This window comes from Camelus dromedarius, chromosome 19 (assembly GCF_036321535.1).
Source record: "Camelus dromedarius isolate mCamDro1 chromosome 19, mCamDro1.pat, whole genome shotgun sequence".
In the NCBI taxonomy this organism is placed as follows: Eukaryota; Metazoa; Chordata; class Mammalia; order Artiodactyla; family Camelidae; genus Camelus; species Camelus dromedarius.
Genome location: NC_087454.1, coordinates 1,690,656 through 1,710,675, shown reverse-complemented (window position 1 = coordinate 1,710,675; position 20,020 = coordinate 1,690,656). Strand labels below are relative to the sequence as shown.

The 20,020-nt window shown below is 50.2% G+C and overlaps 1 protein-coding gene and 1 long non-coding RNA gene across 7 annotated transcripts; both read left to right on the top strand.

Moving 5' to 3' along the window:
* The first annotated feature begins 214 nt into the window (after positions 1–214).
* On the top strand, positions 215–11,706 carry SERPINB9 (serpin family B member 9). Of its 4 annotated transcripts, XM_064476129.1 has the most exons (8): positions 215–301; positions 1,906–2,083; positions 3,586–3,723; positions 4,086–4,203; positions 5,604–5,746; positions 7,287–7,442; positions 8,047–8,165; positions 8,274–8,598. In XM_064476129.1, the coding sequence occupies exons 2-8, from the start codon at positions 1,916–1,918 to the stop codon at positions 8,449–8,451; spliced, it is 1,020 nt and encodes a 339-aa protein (XP_064332199.1). In that variant the 5' UTR covers positions 215–301; positions 1,906–1,915; the 3' UTR covers positions 8,452–8,598. The 4 variants fall into 4 exon arrangements, with proteins under 4 accessions (XP_064332199.1, XP_064332198.1, XP_064332197.1 ...); XM_064476128.1 differs by lacking the exon at positions 8,047–8,165 and having other exon boundaries at positions 8,274–11,706; XM_064476127.1 differs by having other exon boundaries at positions 8,047–8,598.
* A 511-nt stretch (positions 11,707–12,217) lies between these two features.
* On the top strand, positions 12,218–17,523 carry LOC116147727 (uncharacterized). Of its 3 annotated transcripts, none has more exons than XR_010376771.1 (4): positions 12,218–13,507; positions 14,279–14,476; positions 14,579–15,160; positions 15,272–17,523. It is a non-coding gene; the product is annotated as an uncharacterized LOC116147727 (long non-coding RNA). The 3 variants fall into 3 exon arrangements; XR_010376772.1 differs by having other exon boundaries at positions 12,219–13,507; positions 14,579–14,796; XR_010376770.1 differs by having other exon boundaries at positions 12,220–13,507; positions 14,579–17,523.
* The last annotated feature ends 2,497 nt before the right edge of the window (positions 17,524–20,020 follow it).

Sequence of the window (20,020 nt, the reverse complement as noted above, 5' to 3'; positions counted from 1 at the left end):
GGGCGGTCACTGTGAATCGCCTTCCCTTTCAGAACCTCTTGTGGGAGTCGCCTGCAGCACCTGCCCCGCCCGGCGCCCCCCACACTCCCGCGTCCCGGCGGCCGGGGTCGCGGCGGATCCGTGGGTCTCAGCGGGGCGGGGCGGGGCGGGGCGGGGGCGTGAGTTGGGGGCCCGGCCCGGCCCGGCCCCGCCCCGCCCGCGGTCGGCGCGCGGAAAGTCCCGAGCGCGCGCATCTCACGACCCGCGGCGGCCGGGTCTGCGCCGGGGCAGTCGGGTCCGGGCGGCGGCGCCGAGGAGGCAGGTGGGCGCGGCGCGCAGTGGGGGACCCCTCCGGCAGGGCGCGGGGCGGGCGGGCCGGCCTGTTCACGGGAGCCGCCGGGCGGGGCCGCGCGGGGAGGGGAGCAGAGGCCGCCGGAGGCCGCTGCTTGCGCAGCGAGGAAGGTGAGTGCGTGCGGGAAGCAGGCGTCAGAGGCTCAGAGGTGGCTCGGAGGGGCTGCAGCCGGAGCCGGGCGCCGGGCGGCGCTCAGTCGGTTGAGCCGAGGGCCTCAGAGCCGCCGCTAAGGGCCGCGGGAGAGCTCGGGGCGAGGGGACGGGGCGAGTGGCCTGCGGCTCTCAAGCGGCGGCAGGAAGGGGTGGGGGACGGGGTCCGGGCCAGGTGCGGCACCAGCAGAGGCAGACCCGGTCCAGAGCTTTTAGGGGAAAGAGGCAGCCTTGGTGACGGATGGGGGGGCTGAAGGGCGGGAGAGGACAGCGAGGGCTCTCAGGGCCTGAGGCGAGCACTTGGGTGCCTGAGGGTCTCATTGCTAAGCTATGCTGGGGGCTGATGGCGGGTGCGCCCAGGTTCAGGTGAGCTGTCGGCACCCCCTGCCCAGCAGCGCGTGCGTCTGACCTCCCCTGCTTCGCAGTCCCGGCCTCCCCGTTCTCGCTGGCAGTGCCTGGTCGTCCCTTCTGCTCTCCTGGACCCCGTTCCTCCGGGCCTTTCCCGCGTCCCACGGGCACTGACTTCCCCCGCCTCGTGGGAGGGGGGCGGCGGGGGGACTCCAGTCTGGTGGCTTTTGCTGGGACCAATGAGTGAAGCTTCCAAACGTGTGTTTCTGAGCCAAAAAACAAAACGAAACAAAACACCCTGAAAAACAACATACAGTGTCTGGGCCGGTTTGCAATGTCCGAAGGTCCCCTGAGGTCGGGAGATCAGCGAGCAGCGGCCCTCTGAGCTGGGTGATAGCAGGAGTTGTTGGCCAGCAGGAGCTAAGGGCTGTCCCCAGACTGCGCAGCCACTGTGGGTGAAAGTTGTCTGCCTCGCAGACAACTTTATGCCCGATTCCAGCCTATCCACGTAGTTTAGCAATTTCCAAGTATCAGCTGGTAAACGGGGAGACCATGGTCTGGTGTATAGCTGAAAATCTCACAAGGGCTCTTGGTAAACGTCCGCAAGAACAGACGTGGTGTTGTGGGGACCAGGCAGAGAACCTGCGCGTTTTCATCTGGGGTTTCCTCCCCCTCCTCCTCCCTGACCCTGGCCTCCTCCTCAGATGGGAAATGACTGGACTTCAGAGTTCCCGGGAGCCGTGTGTGTGTGTGTGTGTGTGTGTGTGTGTGTGTGTGTGTGTGTGTGTGTGTGTGTGTGTGTGTGTGTGTGCGCGCGCCCGCGTACGCACATGGGTGCACACGCACCTATGAGCCATCTCTGTTGATTTTCCCAGGGCTCCCAAGCTAGTTTGACCTGTTGCCAGTACCGTGCTTAGCTAATTACCTTGACATTGGACTTGTTTTTTGGATCTTCCTCCAGCTTAAAATATTTTTGAGCTTTCAGATGAAAAAAGTACAGTTCCAAATGGCCATGCATTAGGTCAGCTGCACTGAGGGTTTACTGAGACAGCCTTTCCCTTCACTCTCTGTCTCCAGACCTGGCATCATGGATGCTCTTTCGGAAGCAATTGGCACCTTTGCTCTCCGCCTTTTAAAGATTTTATGTCAAGATGACCCTTCGCACAACGTGTTTTATTCTCCAGTGAGCATCTCCTCTGCCCTGGCCATGGTCTTCCTAGGGGCAGAAGGAGACACAGCTGCCCAGGTGGCCCAGGTAAGCCTGGAGCAGGGACTGCCTTTTCTGCTCTTGTTCTGTCACCCAGCTTCAGCCCTTCTCCAGAGCTGCCTGAAGCAGGGCGGGGTGGATGCCTCATGGGCACACAGGTGCTGTCTCGGGGAGGTGGGGCTGCCCTGGGAAGCAGATGCAGCCGGCAGGGCTGGGGTCTCCTTAGCTGAGATTTTTTTGTGGAAACGTTTCTCCAGTTAATAACTTCGATATAACTATCAAAATTTTGTCCGAGCACTTTATCTTTGTTTAGGAAATGATACCAAAATTGTTTGAAATCCCAGCAGCTAAGATCTATCTCATTTTTAGAGTAAAAGACTTTGTAAGTATAATTATTCATTGGTAAGGAACGGTAGGTTAATATCTATTTCAAGTCATTGGCATACCAACATGCCCTCCGGCTCGGTAAGGGGACAGACAGAAATATGCAGAGAGGGTGAAAAGGCGTGTGCTTCTCACGTGTACAGAGGACGTAGGCGCTAGTTAGATTAGTCTAACAAATATTCAGTCAACATCCAAAATAAGTCTGTCCCTGTCCCCAGGGGATTTTGCAGAGTGGGCAGTAGACACGTGCCCAGGGCAAAACCAGAAGACTGATACCGTGCCCGAGCTCCCACCTGGGCCACGCGGGAGTGTTCGTCATGTGCCTTCCTGTTTCAACATGACTCTCCTGCCCTGAGAACCCGTGTCGGCAGTGGTTACTCATTGTAAGCGTTCCCCAGCTCATGCAGGTGGGAGCGAAGGTTTAGGTGTGGAGGGGTTTCTTCCTGCTTGATGAACTTTGCTGTTTTAGGCCAACGAGCCCCTAATGGAGCTTCATGGAGAGCCCCCAGGTTGTCTGGTTACTTTGTGAGATGTGGCATGGAGCGGTCCTCGCCCTCCCGTGCTCAGCGGGACAGTAACGGGCAACAGGATGCTAAATCCACGTTGCTGCTTGTCACATTAAGGGACGTTCTTTCAGAGGGCTAGGTTGGTCTCTGTTTAAGCTGGCAGACACTCAAAGTGCTGTCTTCCCATTATACTGATGCCAGTTTCTCCTTGAATTTTTAATGCTTTTTAACTACATCTCTCTCTTTATTTCTTTTTGTAAATTTTAGAAGTAAGTCTTCCTCCACTTAAGGCACACTTAGTGCTTTCCTTGGGATGCAAGGTTATAAAACAGCTCCTTTTCTGAACCCTCCTCATCCCTGCCATTCTTTCCTGCTATTCCTCTTTAAACAAGAGAGACCTACCTGGACAGAAAAGCCGAGTCTTTCTCTCACTTCTGTTCTGTTTTCTCTCTCCCCGCCTCCTTCTCTTTCTCTCTGTATCTTCCCCCCAGCCCCACGTGGTGTTACTTCTTTAGTATGTATTGAATCTGCACTTAGAATGAAAGTGATTGTCCTTTTAAAGGAAAATTTTGTGAAGTATTTGAGAAAAGAATTTTGCTCACAAGTTTGTTTGAGACTGAACAGCAACATCGATCATTTCTGAATTATTTATCTCAACAGCTGCTTTCTTTAAACCCAGAGAAAGACATTCATCAGGGTTTCCAGTCACTTCTCGCCGCACTGAACAAGCCAGGCACTCAGTACGTGCTGAGAACGGCCAACGGGCTCTTTGGAGAGGAGACTTGTGAATTTCTCTCTGTAAGTTGAGTCAACAGAACAGCGAAAGTGGTCGTCAAAATACAGAGTCTGAGAGAAAGACCCTAGGGGAGCGAAGCTTATGAATGTTACTTTAAGAACTTCTAATTCTATAACTATTCCTTGAATTATTTAAAATTTGATATTTCCAGAGTTCATTTATCCATTTCTGGTTCTCATGGCTTAGTACATACCTGTGCATAAACAGTGATACCTTAATACCTCGCAGACTAAGATGATCAGTTTTAAGAGCTGTGTGGTCTTTTTAATATAAAGTGTGTGATGTTCAGGATGTTTGGAAGCTTGCTGGCGTTTTGTTGAGGAAACATAGCCTCACTGGCCGCTCTCCCCCCACCCTCCTCAAGACCTTTCAGGAGTCCTGTCTTCGGTTCTACCGGGCCGAGCTGGAGAAGCTCTCCTTCGCCAGCGCCGCAGAGCCATCCAGGAAACAGATAAACGCCTGGGTCTCAAAAAAGACTGAAGGTCAGAACCACGTGTTACCCACCCTTCCTCCCATCCTTCCTCTTCTCTTCCCCATCCCTTCCCCCTCTGACGTCACTAGTCTTTCAGTGGTCAGCGCCAGGTTGGCAGGAGGGGCCTCACGGCACATTTGAACCTCAGTGGGCTCACAGAGGTTCTGTCCAGATGTTGGATTTTCAACAAGAGAGACTTCATTTTGTCCATTGGCCCAGGGCCAGAGTGACTGATACAAACAAAAGAAACTCACAGGCCAGGTTTCCAGCTTAATAACTTACAGTGAAATGTGCTGTCGCTTGGCCTCTGACGTTCACGTGTCGGGTGCGCCCAGCACGTCTGTAGGAAGGAGACTGGCCGTCGGATCCTGCACCTGGGCCTCCTCTTTCCAGAGTCCATGTGGGCCCAGCACCACTGCCTTTGCCCCGGGCGTTACCCGTGCCTGCCCTCCTGCCTCTCTCCTGTCTTCCGCCTCCGGTCCCTTCCCTAGGCGTGCTAGGCCAGCTGCAGGCTTCCCTGGGGCTGACGGATTCTGCAGACAGAAATCAGCCTTTTTTGGAGGGGCGGGGGTTGAGCCTTATTTGCTTCTGTTTCGGAGGGTGGCATGTTCCAGTCTTGGCCCCCGCGATCACTGAGGGTGTGGCATTTGACCCGCGCAGGCCCCTCTGCGCCAGCTTCACTTTGTTCCAGTAGGAACGTTGCTCTTTCTGTGAGTTCACAGGACAGTGAAGAACAAGAGGTTGTCCTTCCTCGAAGACTTAGCGCCGTCTCCCCCATCTGCGTTTACCACTCAGGCCCCTGGAGGCGGCGCGTTAGCAGGGATGCTCTTAGTTCATAGGACAGGGACCACTCGCTCTCCAGGGGAAGAAGGGAGTATCTTTCACTTGTCACCCGACCTTTTCCGGGGGTATCTGGTGCTTTGTCTGGAGGGTCAAATAGTGAAGTCTTTTCTGGAGGCTTCCAGAAGCCCCTCCGAGCACCCACGCTGCCCGTTGCCAGGCTTTCCCCTCGGCCATTCGTCGTGGCTGCCTTTGCTGGGCCCAGGCGCAGGTGTGGAACGTTAGCCCAGGACATAGCTTTGGGGCGTCTGACCACGTGAGATAACCGAGGCCCTTCCAGCCCACCCCTCATTTCCTGCTTGTCTGGTTCCCCAACCTGGAGCAGTGTTTCCCTTGAGTGATGGAGAATTCCATCACGTCATTGACTTTGCATATGTCCCGAAGCGCGGGTGACGGTGAATGCCACCCGTGTGTGTGATTTCTGTATGTAATGACCAAACTCGGCAAATTGGAAAAAAGAACGTTTGGTCCTTGACTCATAACTAAGGGTCTGCCAGTAAGCTCTATCACAAGTGACTCATCATGCTTTTATAAAAATCAGTGGAATATATTCTCTACTTTTCCCAAAAGGTAAAATTCCAGAGTTGTTGCCGTTTAACTCAATTGATGAGCAGACCAGGCTGGTCCTCGTCAACGCCATCTACTTCAAAGGAAGGTGGAATGAGCAATTCAACAAATCATACACAAGCGAGATGCCTTTTAGAGTAAACCAGGTGGGGAAAGCTTCTGAAAATCCTGCTACTTTGATGACGAAATTGAATGGAAAAAGTTACCTTTGTGAAAGCATTAATGATTGGTTAAAATAATTCAAAACTTAACACATTTCTGAATGAGATCTTGAACTCAGTAGAAAAGAACTGAAGGTACAGAAAACTATTTGCTGTCTGTATATTTTTTTTTGCATTTTATTACTGCACCTGTTGCCTTTGATAATTTCTCATACACTCATTACTGCTTGAATGGGTCCACACATTCAGTTCTGGAAGTTTAAGATTTTCTTTTAAGCCCAAGTTGCTCAGATAGAAAGCAAAAAAAAAAAAAAAAAAACAAAAACCCAAACCCAAAAAACTCCCCCAGGTGTTAAGGTGTGATATGCGTGTGTTGGGGTGGGGGTAGAGACAGAAAACGTGGAAACGTATTTCTTTAGTCAGGTATTTAAAAAATTAAAATCAATAGACTCGAGTTGCTGTTAATTAACATTACGAATTCAGTGTTTATAACTTTCTAGTATGAGAACTAGCTGACAAAGACCTTAGCCCCGACACGGAGGTATAACTTTGGTTCAGGCAGGTGTTATCATAGTTTGCCAAACCCTCCAACCCTTTAAACAAATACCCTTTTAGTGCAGCTTGGAAACTGATAGGAGTAAAGCCCTTTTTGGGGGTCATGTACTTTAATCAGCCCTCTGGTTGCAAAGGCAGGGAGGGGGAACAACTTTTCTAGCATTGCTTTTAGAAACTGTTTTAATTTTTATGATCGATGGCCTGTGTCAACTTTTAAAAATGAATTTAATAACTGTAGTGTTTCAGTTCACTTCTGCATGCATATAGCACTTCTGTGTTTAAAAAAAAGTTATTTCCTTGAATCAGAGGATCAGACGTGGGACACTTGGATTTGTTTATTTTTTCTTTTTCCTTAGGATAAAGATAGGTTGATTTATTTTTTCAATGAAAGGCTCTGGGGATTAAACCCAGGACCTGGTGCATGCTAAGCGTGTGCTCTACCGCTGAGCTCTTCCCCTGCTCAGGACAGTTGGATTAAACGCACGAAGACACACGTGGTTCCTCACACTTACTGACAGGCTGCCTTCTGAGCCTGTGCGTCCGTCCACACTCCTGGTCACGTCCCTGTGAAACTAGAAGTTTCATCCCACTTTATCATAAAACCTGTCTCTAATTAAATAGAAGTCATTTCCTATTTAACTTCATTTGATTATGTTGTTTCTTGAGATACAGTTGCTGGATGTACTTCCACTGTGGGAAACCTGTCTTCCTTTTCTGGAAAATGCAGAATTATCACATTTATCTTGTTGAATAAAACATCTTGTTCCCCAGGCCAGCCCGTCTGCTTACAATAGACGCCTTGTAGTGGTAACAGGAAGGAATGAGCGGACAGTTTGTAATTATTAACCAGAGCACGAGTACCGTTCACTGGTAATGGAACCCTCCGGGGTCGCCTGCAGCTCTGCGGGAAGTCTGCTGCCTCCGTGGTAACCCGTCTTTCCGCCCGCGCCCGTCTGTTTGCTTCCGGCAGGAGGAGCAAAGGCCGGTGCAGATGATGTTCCAGGAAGGGACCTTCAGACTCGCCCACATAGAGGAGGTGCAGGCCCAGGTGCTGGAGCTGCCCTACGCTGGCGAGGAGCTGAGCATGGTCATCCTGCTCCCTGACCACCACGTGGCCCTGAGCTCGGTGAGTTGAACCCCATAGGCTGGAACTCAAGCCCCACCTCCACCTTCCAGGTCCAGCTTTCAAGCTGGGATGCAGGTTACCGGGCAGCAGAGCCCAGTGTTCAGACTCTTGGGTTCTGGTGGGTGGTGGTTATAGCTCAGTGGTAGAGTGCGTGCTTAGCAGGTATGAGTTCCTGGGTTCAATCCCCAGCACCTCCATTAAATAAATAAGTAAATAAACCTAATTACTTCCCCCCAAAAAATTAACAAAAAAAATTTTTTTAAATAAATAAAGATGACTGTCATTTAAAAAAAATACTCATAGTTAAAAGGGAAAAAAAAAGGTGTCGTCCGCCGGGCATTGACGACTGTCAGGATAAAGCATGTCTTGTAAAAGCTGTGGGTGAGGACGGGAACGGCGCGGCCCCGGCCTGCAGGCGGCTGGGGTCCCCCTGTCCCGGAAGGGAGCTGTGGGGGGGCACAAGGATGCGGTCTCACGCGCGTCCTGGCGGGTGAGGGTGGCGCCTGTCCTCCTGCGAGAGGAGGAGGGGTTGCGGGTAGGCCTTTGTGCACGTAGACACATGCTGAAGTGTGAATCCAAAGTCGAATTCTGGTGGACTCTGCAGGTGGAAGAAAACCTCACCTTTGAGAAGCTCCTCGCCTGGACCTCGCCAGGCTGCATGAAGAGCACCGAAGTTGAAGTTTTCCTCCCGAGATTTAAACTGGAGGAGAACTACGACATGGGGTCCGTGCTCCGGCGTCTGGGGGTGGTGGACGCCTTCCAGCAGGGCAAGGCCGACCTCTCGGCACTGTCGGCCGCGAGGGACCTGTGTCTGTCCATGTTCGCCCACAGGAGCGTTGTGGAGGTGAACGAGGAAGGCACGGAGGCCGCGGCTGCTTCGGCCTTGATCGTGGTGGAGTGTTGCATGGAGCTTGGACCCAGGTTCTGTGCCGACCACCCCTTCCTCTTCTTCATCAGGCACAACGAGACCAACAGCATCCTCTTCTGCGGCAGGTTTTCCTCCCCGTGAGGGGGACGTGCTTACCGCGTGGGAGCCTTTCCCTCTGTGTGTGTCCCGTGTCGCACTCCACACACCCTGAGGATGGGCCTGGCCAGTTCCCCTTCCGGCTGGGTGACCCGCCAGCACACTTGGCTTCTCCCCAAGACCGACCACTCACTTGCGCTTGTTAATCAGGGTCGCGGGACAATAGATTCTTATAGTTAAGATGCAGCCCAATATATAAAAGAGATAAACAACAAGGTCCTGCTGTATGGCGCAGGGAACTGCACTCAGTATCTTGCAATAACCTCTGAATGATAAAAAAGTGTGTATGTGTATAACTGACTCACTCTGCTGTACACGAAAAACTAACACAACATCGTATGTATCTATTTATTTTATTGAAGTGTAGTCAGTTTACAATGTTGTCTTAATTTCTGGTGTACAGCAGAGTGAGTCAGTTACACATATATACTCCTTTTCATATTCTTTTTTTAATTGAGTAATATTCCATTGTATGGACAGAGCACATGTTGTTTATCCAACCAGCCACTGATGGACATTTGGTTTGTTTCCACCTTTTGGCTCTCTGTGGGTGATCCTGCTATGAACAGGCATGTACTTGCAGTTTTAGGAGGAAATTTCTGGGCCAGATGGTAATTCTTCTATGTTTAAGTTTTTGAGGAACCACCAAGCTGCTTTCCCCAGTGGCTGCCCCGTTTTCCATTCCCACTGGCATTTTATGAGGGTTCCAGTTTCTCCACATCCTTGCCAATAGTTGTAATTTTCTGTTTTTTAGATGTTGGCTGTCCCAGTGGGTGGGAAGTGAAACCTCGTGGTGCTTCTGATTTGCATTTCTCTAATGACTAATGATCTTGAGCACCTTTTCATGTGCTTACTGGCTACGTGTTATGTATCTTCTTTGGAGAAAAGTTTGTTCAAGTCCTTTGTTCATGTTTTCGTTGGTTGTTTGTCTTTTTGTTGTCAAATTGTAAGAGTTTTTTATGTATTCTGGATACTAGACCCTTATCATATACATGATTTGCAAATCTCCTCTCTCATTCTTTAGGTTATATTTTCCCTTTCTTGATAAGATCCTTTGAACCATGAAAGTTTTAATTTCAGTGACGTTCAGTTTATCTGCTTTTTTTCATTTGTTGCTTATACTTTTGGTGTCACAGCTAAGAATGTGTTGCCATAACCAAAGTCATGAAGATTTACAGCTGTGTTTTTTCCTAAGACTTTTATGGTTTCAGGTCTTATATTTAGATTGTTAATCCATCTTATGTCTAGGATATGAGGTAGGGGTCCAGCTTAATTTTTTTTGCATATGGATATCCCATTGGCCCAGTACCTGTAACTGTTTCTGAATTTAAAAAAGTGTTGATAATAGACAAAAAGGAAAGATAATATCTAAGCAAGTGATAAAGTGAAAAGTTACTCAGTTTTGAAGAACACCATAACCATATTGAAAGAAAATATTATAAAAATACCATTAAATATCTATAAAAATTATATTTGCAAATAATATATCTGATAGGGGGTTAATATCCAAAATATACAAAGAACTCATACAATTCAACATCCAAAAAAAACAGACAGCCTGACTGAAAAATGGGCAGAGGACCTAAATAGACATTTTTCCAAAAAAGACATACAGACGCCATCAGACACATGAAAGGGCACTCAGCATCCCTCATCGTCAGGGAGGTGCATCAGCGCCTCAAAAAAAGTCAAAATGGAACTGTGCTTCAGAAAGACACCTGCAACCCCATGTTCACAGCAACACTACGTACAACAGCCAAGACACGGAAACAGCCTAAATGTCCATCGACAGATGACTGGATAAAGGAGATGTGATGTATTCATACAGTGGAATACTACCGAGCCATAAAAAAGAATAAAATAATGCCATCTGTAGCCACATGGATGTCCCTGGAGAATGTCATTCTAAGTGAAGTAAGCCAGAAAGAGAAAGAAAAATATATGAGATTGCTCATATGTGGAATCTAAATATATATATGAATACAAAACAGAAACAGACTCATAGACATAGAATACAGACTTGTGGTTGCCAAGGAGGGAGGGGGGTGGGAAGGGACAGACTGGGAGTTCAAAATTTGTAGATACTGACAGGTATATATAGAACAGGTAAACAAGTTTATACTGCATGTCACAGGGAAATATATACAAGATCTTGTGGTAGCTCACGGTGAAAAAGTATGCGACAATGAATATATGTATGTTCATGTATAACTGAAAAATTGTGCTCTACACTGGAATTTGACACCACATTGTAAAATGACTATAACTCAATAAAAAAAATAAAAAAAAAATAGAACCACCATGTGATTTAGCAATTCCATTTCTGGATATTTTTCTCAAAGAAGACAAAAGCACTAATTCAAAATGATATATACACCCCTATGTTCATTGCTGCATTGTTCACAAAAACCAAGATATGGGAGCAACCTAAGTACTTCTCAGAAGACGACAAGATGGATAGACTTTATGTGCCCCTTGAACTTACGCAATGCTGTATGTCAACTATATCTCAGTAAAATTGGAAGAAAAAGTAAAATTCAGTTACAAAATTTTAAAAAATCAGCAAGGAATTAAACAGCATACACAAAGAACTCTTACAAATCAGAGAGAACAGGTGGTGAGTTAGTGACGAGAGGAACACAAAACACCGTGAGATGCCTGTCTACATCCGTCAGGTGCCTGGTGTGGCGAAGTTGGATACAACCCAGTGAAAGCCAGGAAGCAGGGAAACAGCACCTCGGGAACAGGAACCAGACACCCACACAGGAAGTAATCAATCAGTGTCCCCACTGGGTGTCCGTCCCAGGGTCCGGCCGGCTCCCTTCCAGATGCGTGGCCAGGGGACGTCATGGCGAAGTCAGTGAAGGCACTGGGACTGCGCTCTTCGCTGTGGCCTCCTTCGTGGAGCAGGAGGTTGGACGCTGCCTAGGTGCCCATCCCAGTGGGGAGAGAGCATGAGAGTGGGGGGCACACTTTAGAACACCGCGTGGGAGTTAAAAACTAGAGCGCAGACTAGGTGTGTGTTCAGTCTCGTGGAGAGATGATGTTAAGTAAAAACAGACGGAAGGAGGCATATGGTACATTTTCTGTAAATTAAAACATCTGCAATGTTATATACTACACAAGGCTATCCATGTACTGCATTTCTTTTATTATTGGTGAGAACTGTTCATAAATTTTGTTACAATGTTTCATTAATAAGCAGGGTTTTTTTCTGTAGTAAACTCTAGATTTTCCTAAGAGATTTCTGGCACTGCTTTCTGTTTTCATTCTTAGAATTACCTTCCCATGGAGAAACCAATTAGTCACCTATTTTTTCTTTTATGCTTTTACTTTTTAAATCGATTTAACTGTTTAATCCATTTAGAATTTGTTTTTGTGTTGTTGACATTCAGGAGAAGATTTAATCTGATTTATTTACAAATAGCCAGTTTCTCAACATTATTTGTAAAATAATCTGTTTTTCCCCAGTCACCTATTTTTTTTCATTTTTATTCTTCCAGGTGAAGTTTAGAATAATTTTCCCACACCCAAAATAATTTTGTAAACTTTGGGATTCTTTTAGAGGGATTAGCGTAACATTAAGCATATAAATTATTCAGGTAAATTAATCTATTTATAATGTTTAGTTTTCTGCTCAGGAAAATGAGAGGAGTCTCTATTCAAATCTTTTTTATATCTCTCTGTCTAGATTTTATTTTTTTAATGGAAGTCCCATACAGTTTTGGGGATTTGGGCTTATGATTATTTCTAAATTTTATTGTAATTACAACAGCTGTAAACAAGAGCATTTTCCTCACTTGTTTATGGACGGAATATAAGTTAACAAGTGAAGTCTACACATACTGAAGAGCAGCACTGTCTGTCTCTCCTGCTACTGAACACGCTTCTGACACCAGCCGTGTGGCTGTGCCACACCGAGCAGTGGAACACTGACTGGGTGTCCTGCAGCTTGGCCCAGTTCTGACACCACCTGCCTGGAGTTAGCTCAGACCCCACAATTTAAGGGCTCAGTCGCATGAGTCTGCCCCCACTTAAGACACGAGTTGCAAGTCCCAGGTGGTTCCGACCAGCCGGCTATACATGGGGTTCCCACAGCCCCCTTTTTGGGCTCACATTTGCCGGAACGGCTCTCAGAGCTCAGGAAAGCATGTCATGTGCCACTGCAGTTGGTGTGTCATAAAGGATGCAGCTCAGGAAAAGCCAGATGGACGAGAGACACGTGCGAGTCACGTGGGAAGGGGCGGGGCCTCCCGTCCCAGGTGCCCCACCCTCCCCGCACCGCCCTGTGCTCACCGGCCTGGGAGGCCCCACGTCCCAGCAACAGGGGCTTTTACGTGAGTGTGACCGAGTCCTCATCGGCCATGTCATTAACCTCGACGTCCAAACCCTCTCCCTTCCGTGGAGGTCAGGGGGTGAAGCTGGAAATTCCAACCCCCCTAGTCACCCCAGATTTAGGAGCTCTCTGCCAGAAACTGGGATCAAAGACCAAATTCATTCTTTATTAAATCACAACCCTGAGTGAAAATAACCTCTTGGAAGCCTGGAAAAGTGTGGGGGTTACACATCAAATGCTAAGTGAGCTCCACACAAAGGGTGGGGTCACAGAGGCACACGATAGAACCCGCGTTTAAGGACCTTGAATCCAGCCAGGACACAGGAGGGACAGAAGGGCCACAGCGGCTGCCCCTCTCCCCTGGGAGCGGTGGCCAGTCACTGCCGGGTCCCCCCTCGCCTGCACAGCGGGGTCCCGTGTGTGCCACCGTCCGGGGTCCTCGGTCGGCAGCTCACTATCTTGACAGCCTGATTTTAGGGTTTTCGTTTCTCAGAAAAGTTGCGCACTATTTAGGGACGAGAAGGACTGCTTTATTTCTATTGTTTAAAGAATCTTTAAAGGATCTTGCCAGATACTCTATCAGGCTGAGCCGGAGGCGTCCACACATCACCACATACCCCGGTGGCAGAAAGGGCTGAAGAGGAGAGATTCCGTTTTTCTGCTGTTACAAGGATTTGCATGGAGATTCCCACCACCCATAAACTGGTGAGATTCTTACACAGGGACGTGTGCTCTGCTTTCTGTTACTCTGGGAGACAAAAAGCTTTGTAGCAATAGTCACTGCAGCTGAACTTCCCTTCCGTCATCTCTGCCCTTATCGTCGGGGCAGTGACCTGCCTCATCGCTCAGTCATGTGCTCGGAGGAACCGAAGAACTGTCTGGTATTTGAAACCATTTCCTCCCTTTACAAAAGCTTAGTTTGATAAACACATCGAATGTTGATTTTGGCCCGGATGCTAGAGATACAAAAGCAAAACACAGCCTCGCCCTGCACAATCATCGAGTGACGTTAGAAGAGGGAGAGGCTCCTGCACCCCCAGCGCAAGCCCGCCTCCCCTCCCGAGCTCGGCATCGCGTCGGGGTCCAGGCCGGACGCCCTACTAGGGGTCGCAGCATGAGGCTGAAACACACCAGTGCATCTCCTGCCCTGGGGGCGGCCCGCGGGACAGGACAGGTCCCAGGGCGGTCACCGGGCTCTAGGCCCAGACACCCCACCCTCCACAACGGTCCCACACGGACTCCTCTTCCTCCCAGTCCCGCTGGGTCCCTCCTCACCTGAAGCGGCAGGACTCTCCTCGTTGTCATCCCCTCGGTCTCGGAAGGCTTCCTTCACAAAGCCGAACACGGCTGCAGTCTCACTGCACCCGGCCTGCCTGTTCATTTACGGATGTTGCTCTATTTTATAAACCATTTACTATTGCCCTTCTGGTCATTCCTAACTTCTTTCTAAAAGAATTACAATTTGCCTCCTTGCAGGGATGACCGTCGCCCCGAACTCTCTGAACTCCACCTCGTTTAGAATACTTTCAAACATCTGGGAAAACCCGGGAGTCACTGAAGGCGACAGCAGATTTATGGGACTCTGACCTGCAGGCGTGGTGACCGCAGCGCAGCGTGAGGAGCTGGCCCTCGGCTCACGGGCTGTGGGCACGCGTGTTATTACAGCCTGTGTGGGTGAGTGCTGCGTAGACCCAGTCTCTTTCTTTTTTGAAAAAGACAAAATTGTAGAGGTGGTGCCTGCCAGTTCCCTGATTTGTTGACAAAACCTGTCCCCAGGAACGTTATGTACTTCAAAGGAAGACAATCCAAACAGGCTGATGAGGAGTGTGTTGGAGAAAAGTCTTAAGCTAAGGCTGTGTGGACCAGCGCAGACACTGTCTGGAAGCTCTAGGGCTCCGTCATGGGCTGAACTGTGTCCCCTCCACTTTGCATGTTGAAGTCCTAACCCCCAGGACCTCTGAACGTGACCGTATTTTGGAGATACCTTTAAAGAGGTAATTAGGGTAAATTGACGTCACATGAGTGGGCCCTACGCCAATATGACTGGTGTCCTTATAAGAGGAGGAAGTCTGGGCACAGATACGCCCAGAGGGAAGACGTAAGGAGAAGGCGGCGTCTGTGAGCCGAGGAGAAAGGCTCTCAGAAGGGGCCAACCTGACTGGCACCTAGATCTTGGACTTCCAGCCTGCAGAGCTGTGACACAACCCATTTCTGTTGTTTAAACCCCCCACCTGTGGTCCTCTGTCACGGCAGTCACAAAAACTCATTCAGATTTCAAGAATCACAATGTTTTCTTTGGGTTTTTAATGGAAATGAGTGTCTAAAGGCCAGAGATGACTTTCTGTTCATCTGTATCAGGTGAATATTCTGTGTTGAGTTTATGTTCTCAATAAGTTAAAGTCCTTTTGCCTTCCTCTTTCAATCAGCTGTCTGGGGCCCCCTGGTTTCAGTCTCGTCACTTTCTTTCAGAATGAGAAGAAACAGAGGCAGAAGATGCACCACGGCCCGCGCGGAGGAGGTGCGGGCTCGGGGGTGGAGCTGACCCACGTGGCTGGGGTCCGGGCTTGGTCATCCCGCTGCCCGATGACTGAGTGGAGCCGGACGTCTGAGTCATCACTTGGCAGTGTGCTTGCACACCCGCAGCTAAAAAACACCCTTCTGAGCCCCTGATCTTGGCTTAGAGATGGTTAAAAAATTAAGTGCAACTTAAGTTGTGGCAGAGGAAGGTCAACCCATTTTCTGAGACGTTCAGACGCTGCCCTGGGCGACGGGAGGGTTTGCACAGCTCCAGAGGGCCTTTCCCATCGAGTGTGCTGGGCGCGTCACCAGGAGACGGGTAACCCCGTGACCCTGCTCTTCCTCCGGCTGAGACCCGAGGCGTTGTTGAAATCTGCCAGCCCCGTGAAGAGACACATGGTCCTAGTCTTCAAGGAGTTCGCAGCATCCAAAAGAGAAATGAGCCCACGTTTAAGACGAGACAGAACGAGATAATAAAATACACGTGTGGAGCTCTTTGCCATTTAGGGAGCACTTTCAATCCATGTGTATATTTGATCTTCATAGCAACTCTAGGCCACCAGCAAAGCAGGAAGCGTTGTCTTCACTTTACACATGAGGAATCCAGGACGATAAGGTTGGTAATTTGTCCGAGATGGCTGAGGGAGTAAGGGTCAGATCTGGGGAAACAATGCAGGTGTTTGATTACAGAGAGGCAAACAAGAGAGGAAGATGGAGATAAAGTGAAAAACCCAAGAAAGAGACTGAGGGACTGAGCACGGGCGGGGAGAGGGGGAAGGGCACACACTAAGCCAAAGGACCCTCAGGGACAGAGGTGGGGGGGCCAGAAAGTGGTCACAGACGGACGGAGATGGGGTGCCAACTGTCGGAAGGGCTGGAGCGCGTTTAATTCACACTTAGTTCCAGGCCATCGTCTGGGACCCGTTTGTTCTTACTTCCAGGCCGTTATTTGTGCTCTGGGAGTAACGTGACCTTGAAGGCTGGAGCACTGTCTAAATCTCTCTTTCTGGAGCCTGACCTGATTCCTGGCACTTTGAAGCTCGCTGGAAATGTTTATTGTGAAAACCACTGAAACTCTTCGGTTGGAGAATGACTGGGCAGCCAGTCGGAGGCTGGGCTGGGGAAGAGGGACCAGGGCCTGAACCAGGGGCGGGGCCGTAGGAGAGGGGACTCCTGTCAGCCTTGACGTGAACTGGGCGGTGCTCTGTTTGCTCACGGAGACATCGTGCTTTTTGCCCAGAAAGCTTCCTGCCGTCAGCTGATGAAAACGCGATGAAGCCAAACTGTTTTGCAGACCCTGAGCCAGAGCTGTCTCTTCTTCCAGCCGCCTGGCAAAGGAAAGGAAGGGAGGCAGGAAGGAAAGAGGTAGACCTCCCTTAAGGGTCCTTGCCCTGGTGACTGTAAACACGACTGAGCCCAGCTGAAGGGGAAGTTTTGTGTCCCAAGTCCCTTTCCCTGTCCTCCTGCTTGGGGAACTGAATTCTGGGCTATTTCCACTCCGCCCTTCAGAGAACCAGGAACTTAAATACTCTCCCCCCAGCGAGGCCCAGCCGCCCCCCGGCTGGACGCAGCCCTCCCTGCCAGACACACCCAAGCGCGTGCCCCCACTCCATCCTCCCAGCGTCTCTCTGACGGCTGGTTCCTTTCCACTCCTGCCCACTCCCAGGTCTGCTCTCTGAGGGCAGGACCAGGTCTGCCTTGTCAACCACGGGAGGGGCTTGGCACAAAGGTTTCATCAATGCCTGCAGACTCCCGTCTCCCCCTAGGCCAGCCTTTATTTACACTGTCTGCCTTCTACCTCTTTTAACAGAAGGGAAGTAGCTTTCCAACCCATAAGCATATTTCTGGTAACCAGGCCACAGAATTTCCTGCCACAAAATGTGGCGGAAGGTCTACTCTCAGTGAGGTGGGTGCAGGGACAGAGGTCTGGGCTGCCGCCGTCACTCTAGCTGGTGGCACAGGGGGCCTGCCCTGGACAGACAACTCGGGGGTCGGAAGCGGTGATGCGGTCCTCTCGCCCGTCCCACACACCACACACAGGAAATAGCCCTTTTCTGGAGAAGCAGAAAGGGGTTGCTTTAGCTGATACTGAACTGAGGCCGAATCTTGGAACCTTTTTATTTTCCCCTTTACTAATATTTTTACTTAATTTTTTCTATGTTTTTATTGTGATAAAATACCTGTGACATAAAGTTTACCTTTGTAACTGCTCGTAAGTGTACAGTTCAGTGTCACCGAGTCTGTTCACACTGTTCGCCACCGTCTATCCACAGAACTTTCCATCTTCCCCAGCGGGAACTCCATCCTGGTTAAACACTAACCCCTCCCACCCCCCGCCTCCGGCCCCCACCCTCTGTGACTCTGACTCCTCCGGGGACCTCGTACACGTGGAGTCGCACAGTGTCTCTCCTTTTGTGACTGGCTTGCTACACTGAGCACAGTGTCCTCAAGGTTCATCCATGTGGTAGCAGGCGTCAGAATTTTCCTTCTTCTTTAAGGCTGAGTCACATTCCACTGCATGGATGGACCCCATTTTGTTTACCCATTTGTCCTTCGAAGGACACTTGGGTTGCTTTCCCTCCGTGGCTGTTGTGATTAATGCTTCTGTGAACACAGGTGCACACATACCTCTTCAAGACCCTGTTTTCTATTCTTCTGGGATCATACCCAGAAGTGGAATGGCTGGATCATATGGTACTTCTAGTTAAGTCTTTGAGGATCTGCTATACTGTTTCCCACAGGGGCTGCACCGTTTCACATTCCTAGCAACAGCGCACAGGGTTCCAGTTTCTCCACATCCTCCCTTGGGAACCCTTTTCAGAGAGGCATTTGTGTTCCTTCTTGGCTCATTGTTTTCAGGGATCAGGGTCCTCCAGCCTGGCTTGGGCTCCCATCAGTGGACGGACGGTCTTTCCACATCACCTATCCTCTGCTTCCAGCAAGACAGCGTCCCTCTGCGGCTCCAGACCCTGCCCGGAGCCTGCGGTCCTATCCCCCGCCAGACGCCGCACAGCGCGACCGGTGTTCCTTCCTTTGTAGAACATCCTGGGACCCGTCCAGTGCTTCCAGAGCATCTGTCAGAGTCGGAGAGCAGCCTCTCTGCTCCTAGGGGACTTCCTTTTCTGCGTCACAGGCTGGTAGACACTCTTCAAACACATCCCACTGTTGGTTTTACCCCAAAACCTGGGCTCCTTAGGAAGAGTGTCCATGTAAGCACAGCGACCAGAGGCTTCTCACCCCTGCCCGCCGTGGAGGTGCCTTGGCTCTCATTCTCCGTGAAGGTTAGTTGCCCTTTGGTGACAATCTAATAGCACACAGTTAGCTCCCTCCTTGCATAAGCTCTTTGACCCTTTTACCACAGCACAAATTGCTGGGGCAAGTTTCATTTTCATTTTGAGGTGGAAGAAAATGTACCAAGGACAAACCCTCTTAGTGAGACAAGAGGGAAGGGGGCAGGGCACAGCCAGTGAGGACACGACGTAGATGGGTTAGAACCGACTCGGCCCCAGACGGTGGAAGGCTTAACGCCCTGTGGCCCTTGAGGCCCAAGGTGGCGGGAGATTTGACCTCAGCAGAACTTGAGCTTCATTATACGCTCATCATAATATATTAGCTGCTAAATGACACTGCAAGGGGCACCATCACAGCTCCCAGGCTGACCGTGAAAGGTCAAAAACTGGGCGGTGGCTGGTTCCCAGATCCTGGGAACCCCCGCCCCTTCCTCAAAGTGGCTGGAATAACCCTCCCACTTGTCAGCATACGGAGCTCCCGAGCCCGTCAAGACCGACCGCCCTGCACGCCCGCGCGCGCTCTCGCCTTCTGAGGTGGCCCGCGCTCTGTCTGTGGACGGCGCGTCTCTCTGAGTAAATCTGCCTTCACTCTGCCGTGGCTTGTTCTTGAACCCTTTCCTGCGCGCCTCGCTCGGCAGCCCGTCCCAGGGACTCGCCTGAGACCTGGGGCAGGACCACTTCACCATCAGCTAACCAGCAATTCACGGATAGATTCGGAGTAGCTGGTGATACATAAACTTGAAACTAATTACTAATTATTTGAAAGCAGTGACTAATCCGTTATTTGAAATCAGCTTGACTGTCATCATCAACCAGCTGTGGGTTTAAGATGACGAGGGAACTAGAGGGGGTTCCCTCCGACTGATGAAACTTGAGTGTGCTTGACCTTCAGCTCCTTTTGCCCTGCGGCTGACAGTGAAATCAACACTTTCCTGCAGGCCCCAGGTGACCGATGGCTGCTGACATCAGGGTCCTTGGGGACCTGGTGTCGTTTCTAGGCCTTGAGATCTTCTGGCCTGGGGCCTCTTCTCTTGGGCCTCAAAGTCTTGACATGATTGTGTAATGAGATTGTATGTAGAGCCACAGTGAAAAGATGGCCCCAAGTCCTTTAATTATGAAACTTAAGCTCACATCCCATAACAGAGACCCCACAACGAAGTTTCACTGGTCCCACGGTTACCGCGGCGAGGGCACCGCTAGATGGCGCTGCACTGTGAGGAGCATCCGTTTGTCAAATGCAAAATTTTAGGACATACTGAAATGCTTAACATTTCTGCTCCTCGTCCTCCTCCTCCATCTCCTTCTCCTTCTTCTTCTTAAACTCAAAAAGCGATATTGGCCTGGCCTGGCCTGAACCCGAGGGCGCTGCCTCAGGGGCAGGGACTTGGCTGCCACATCTGGGTCGGCCGTG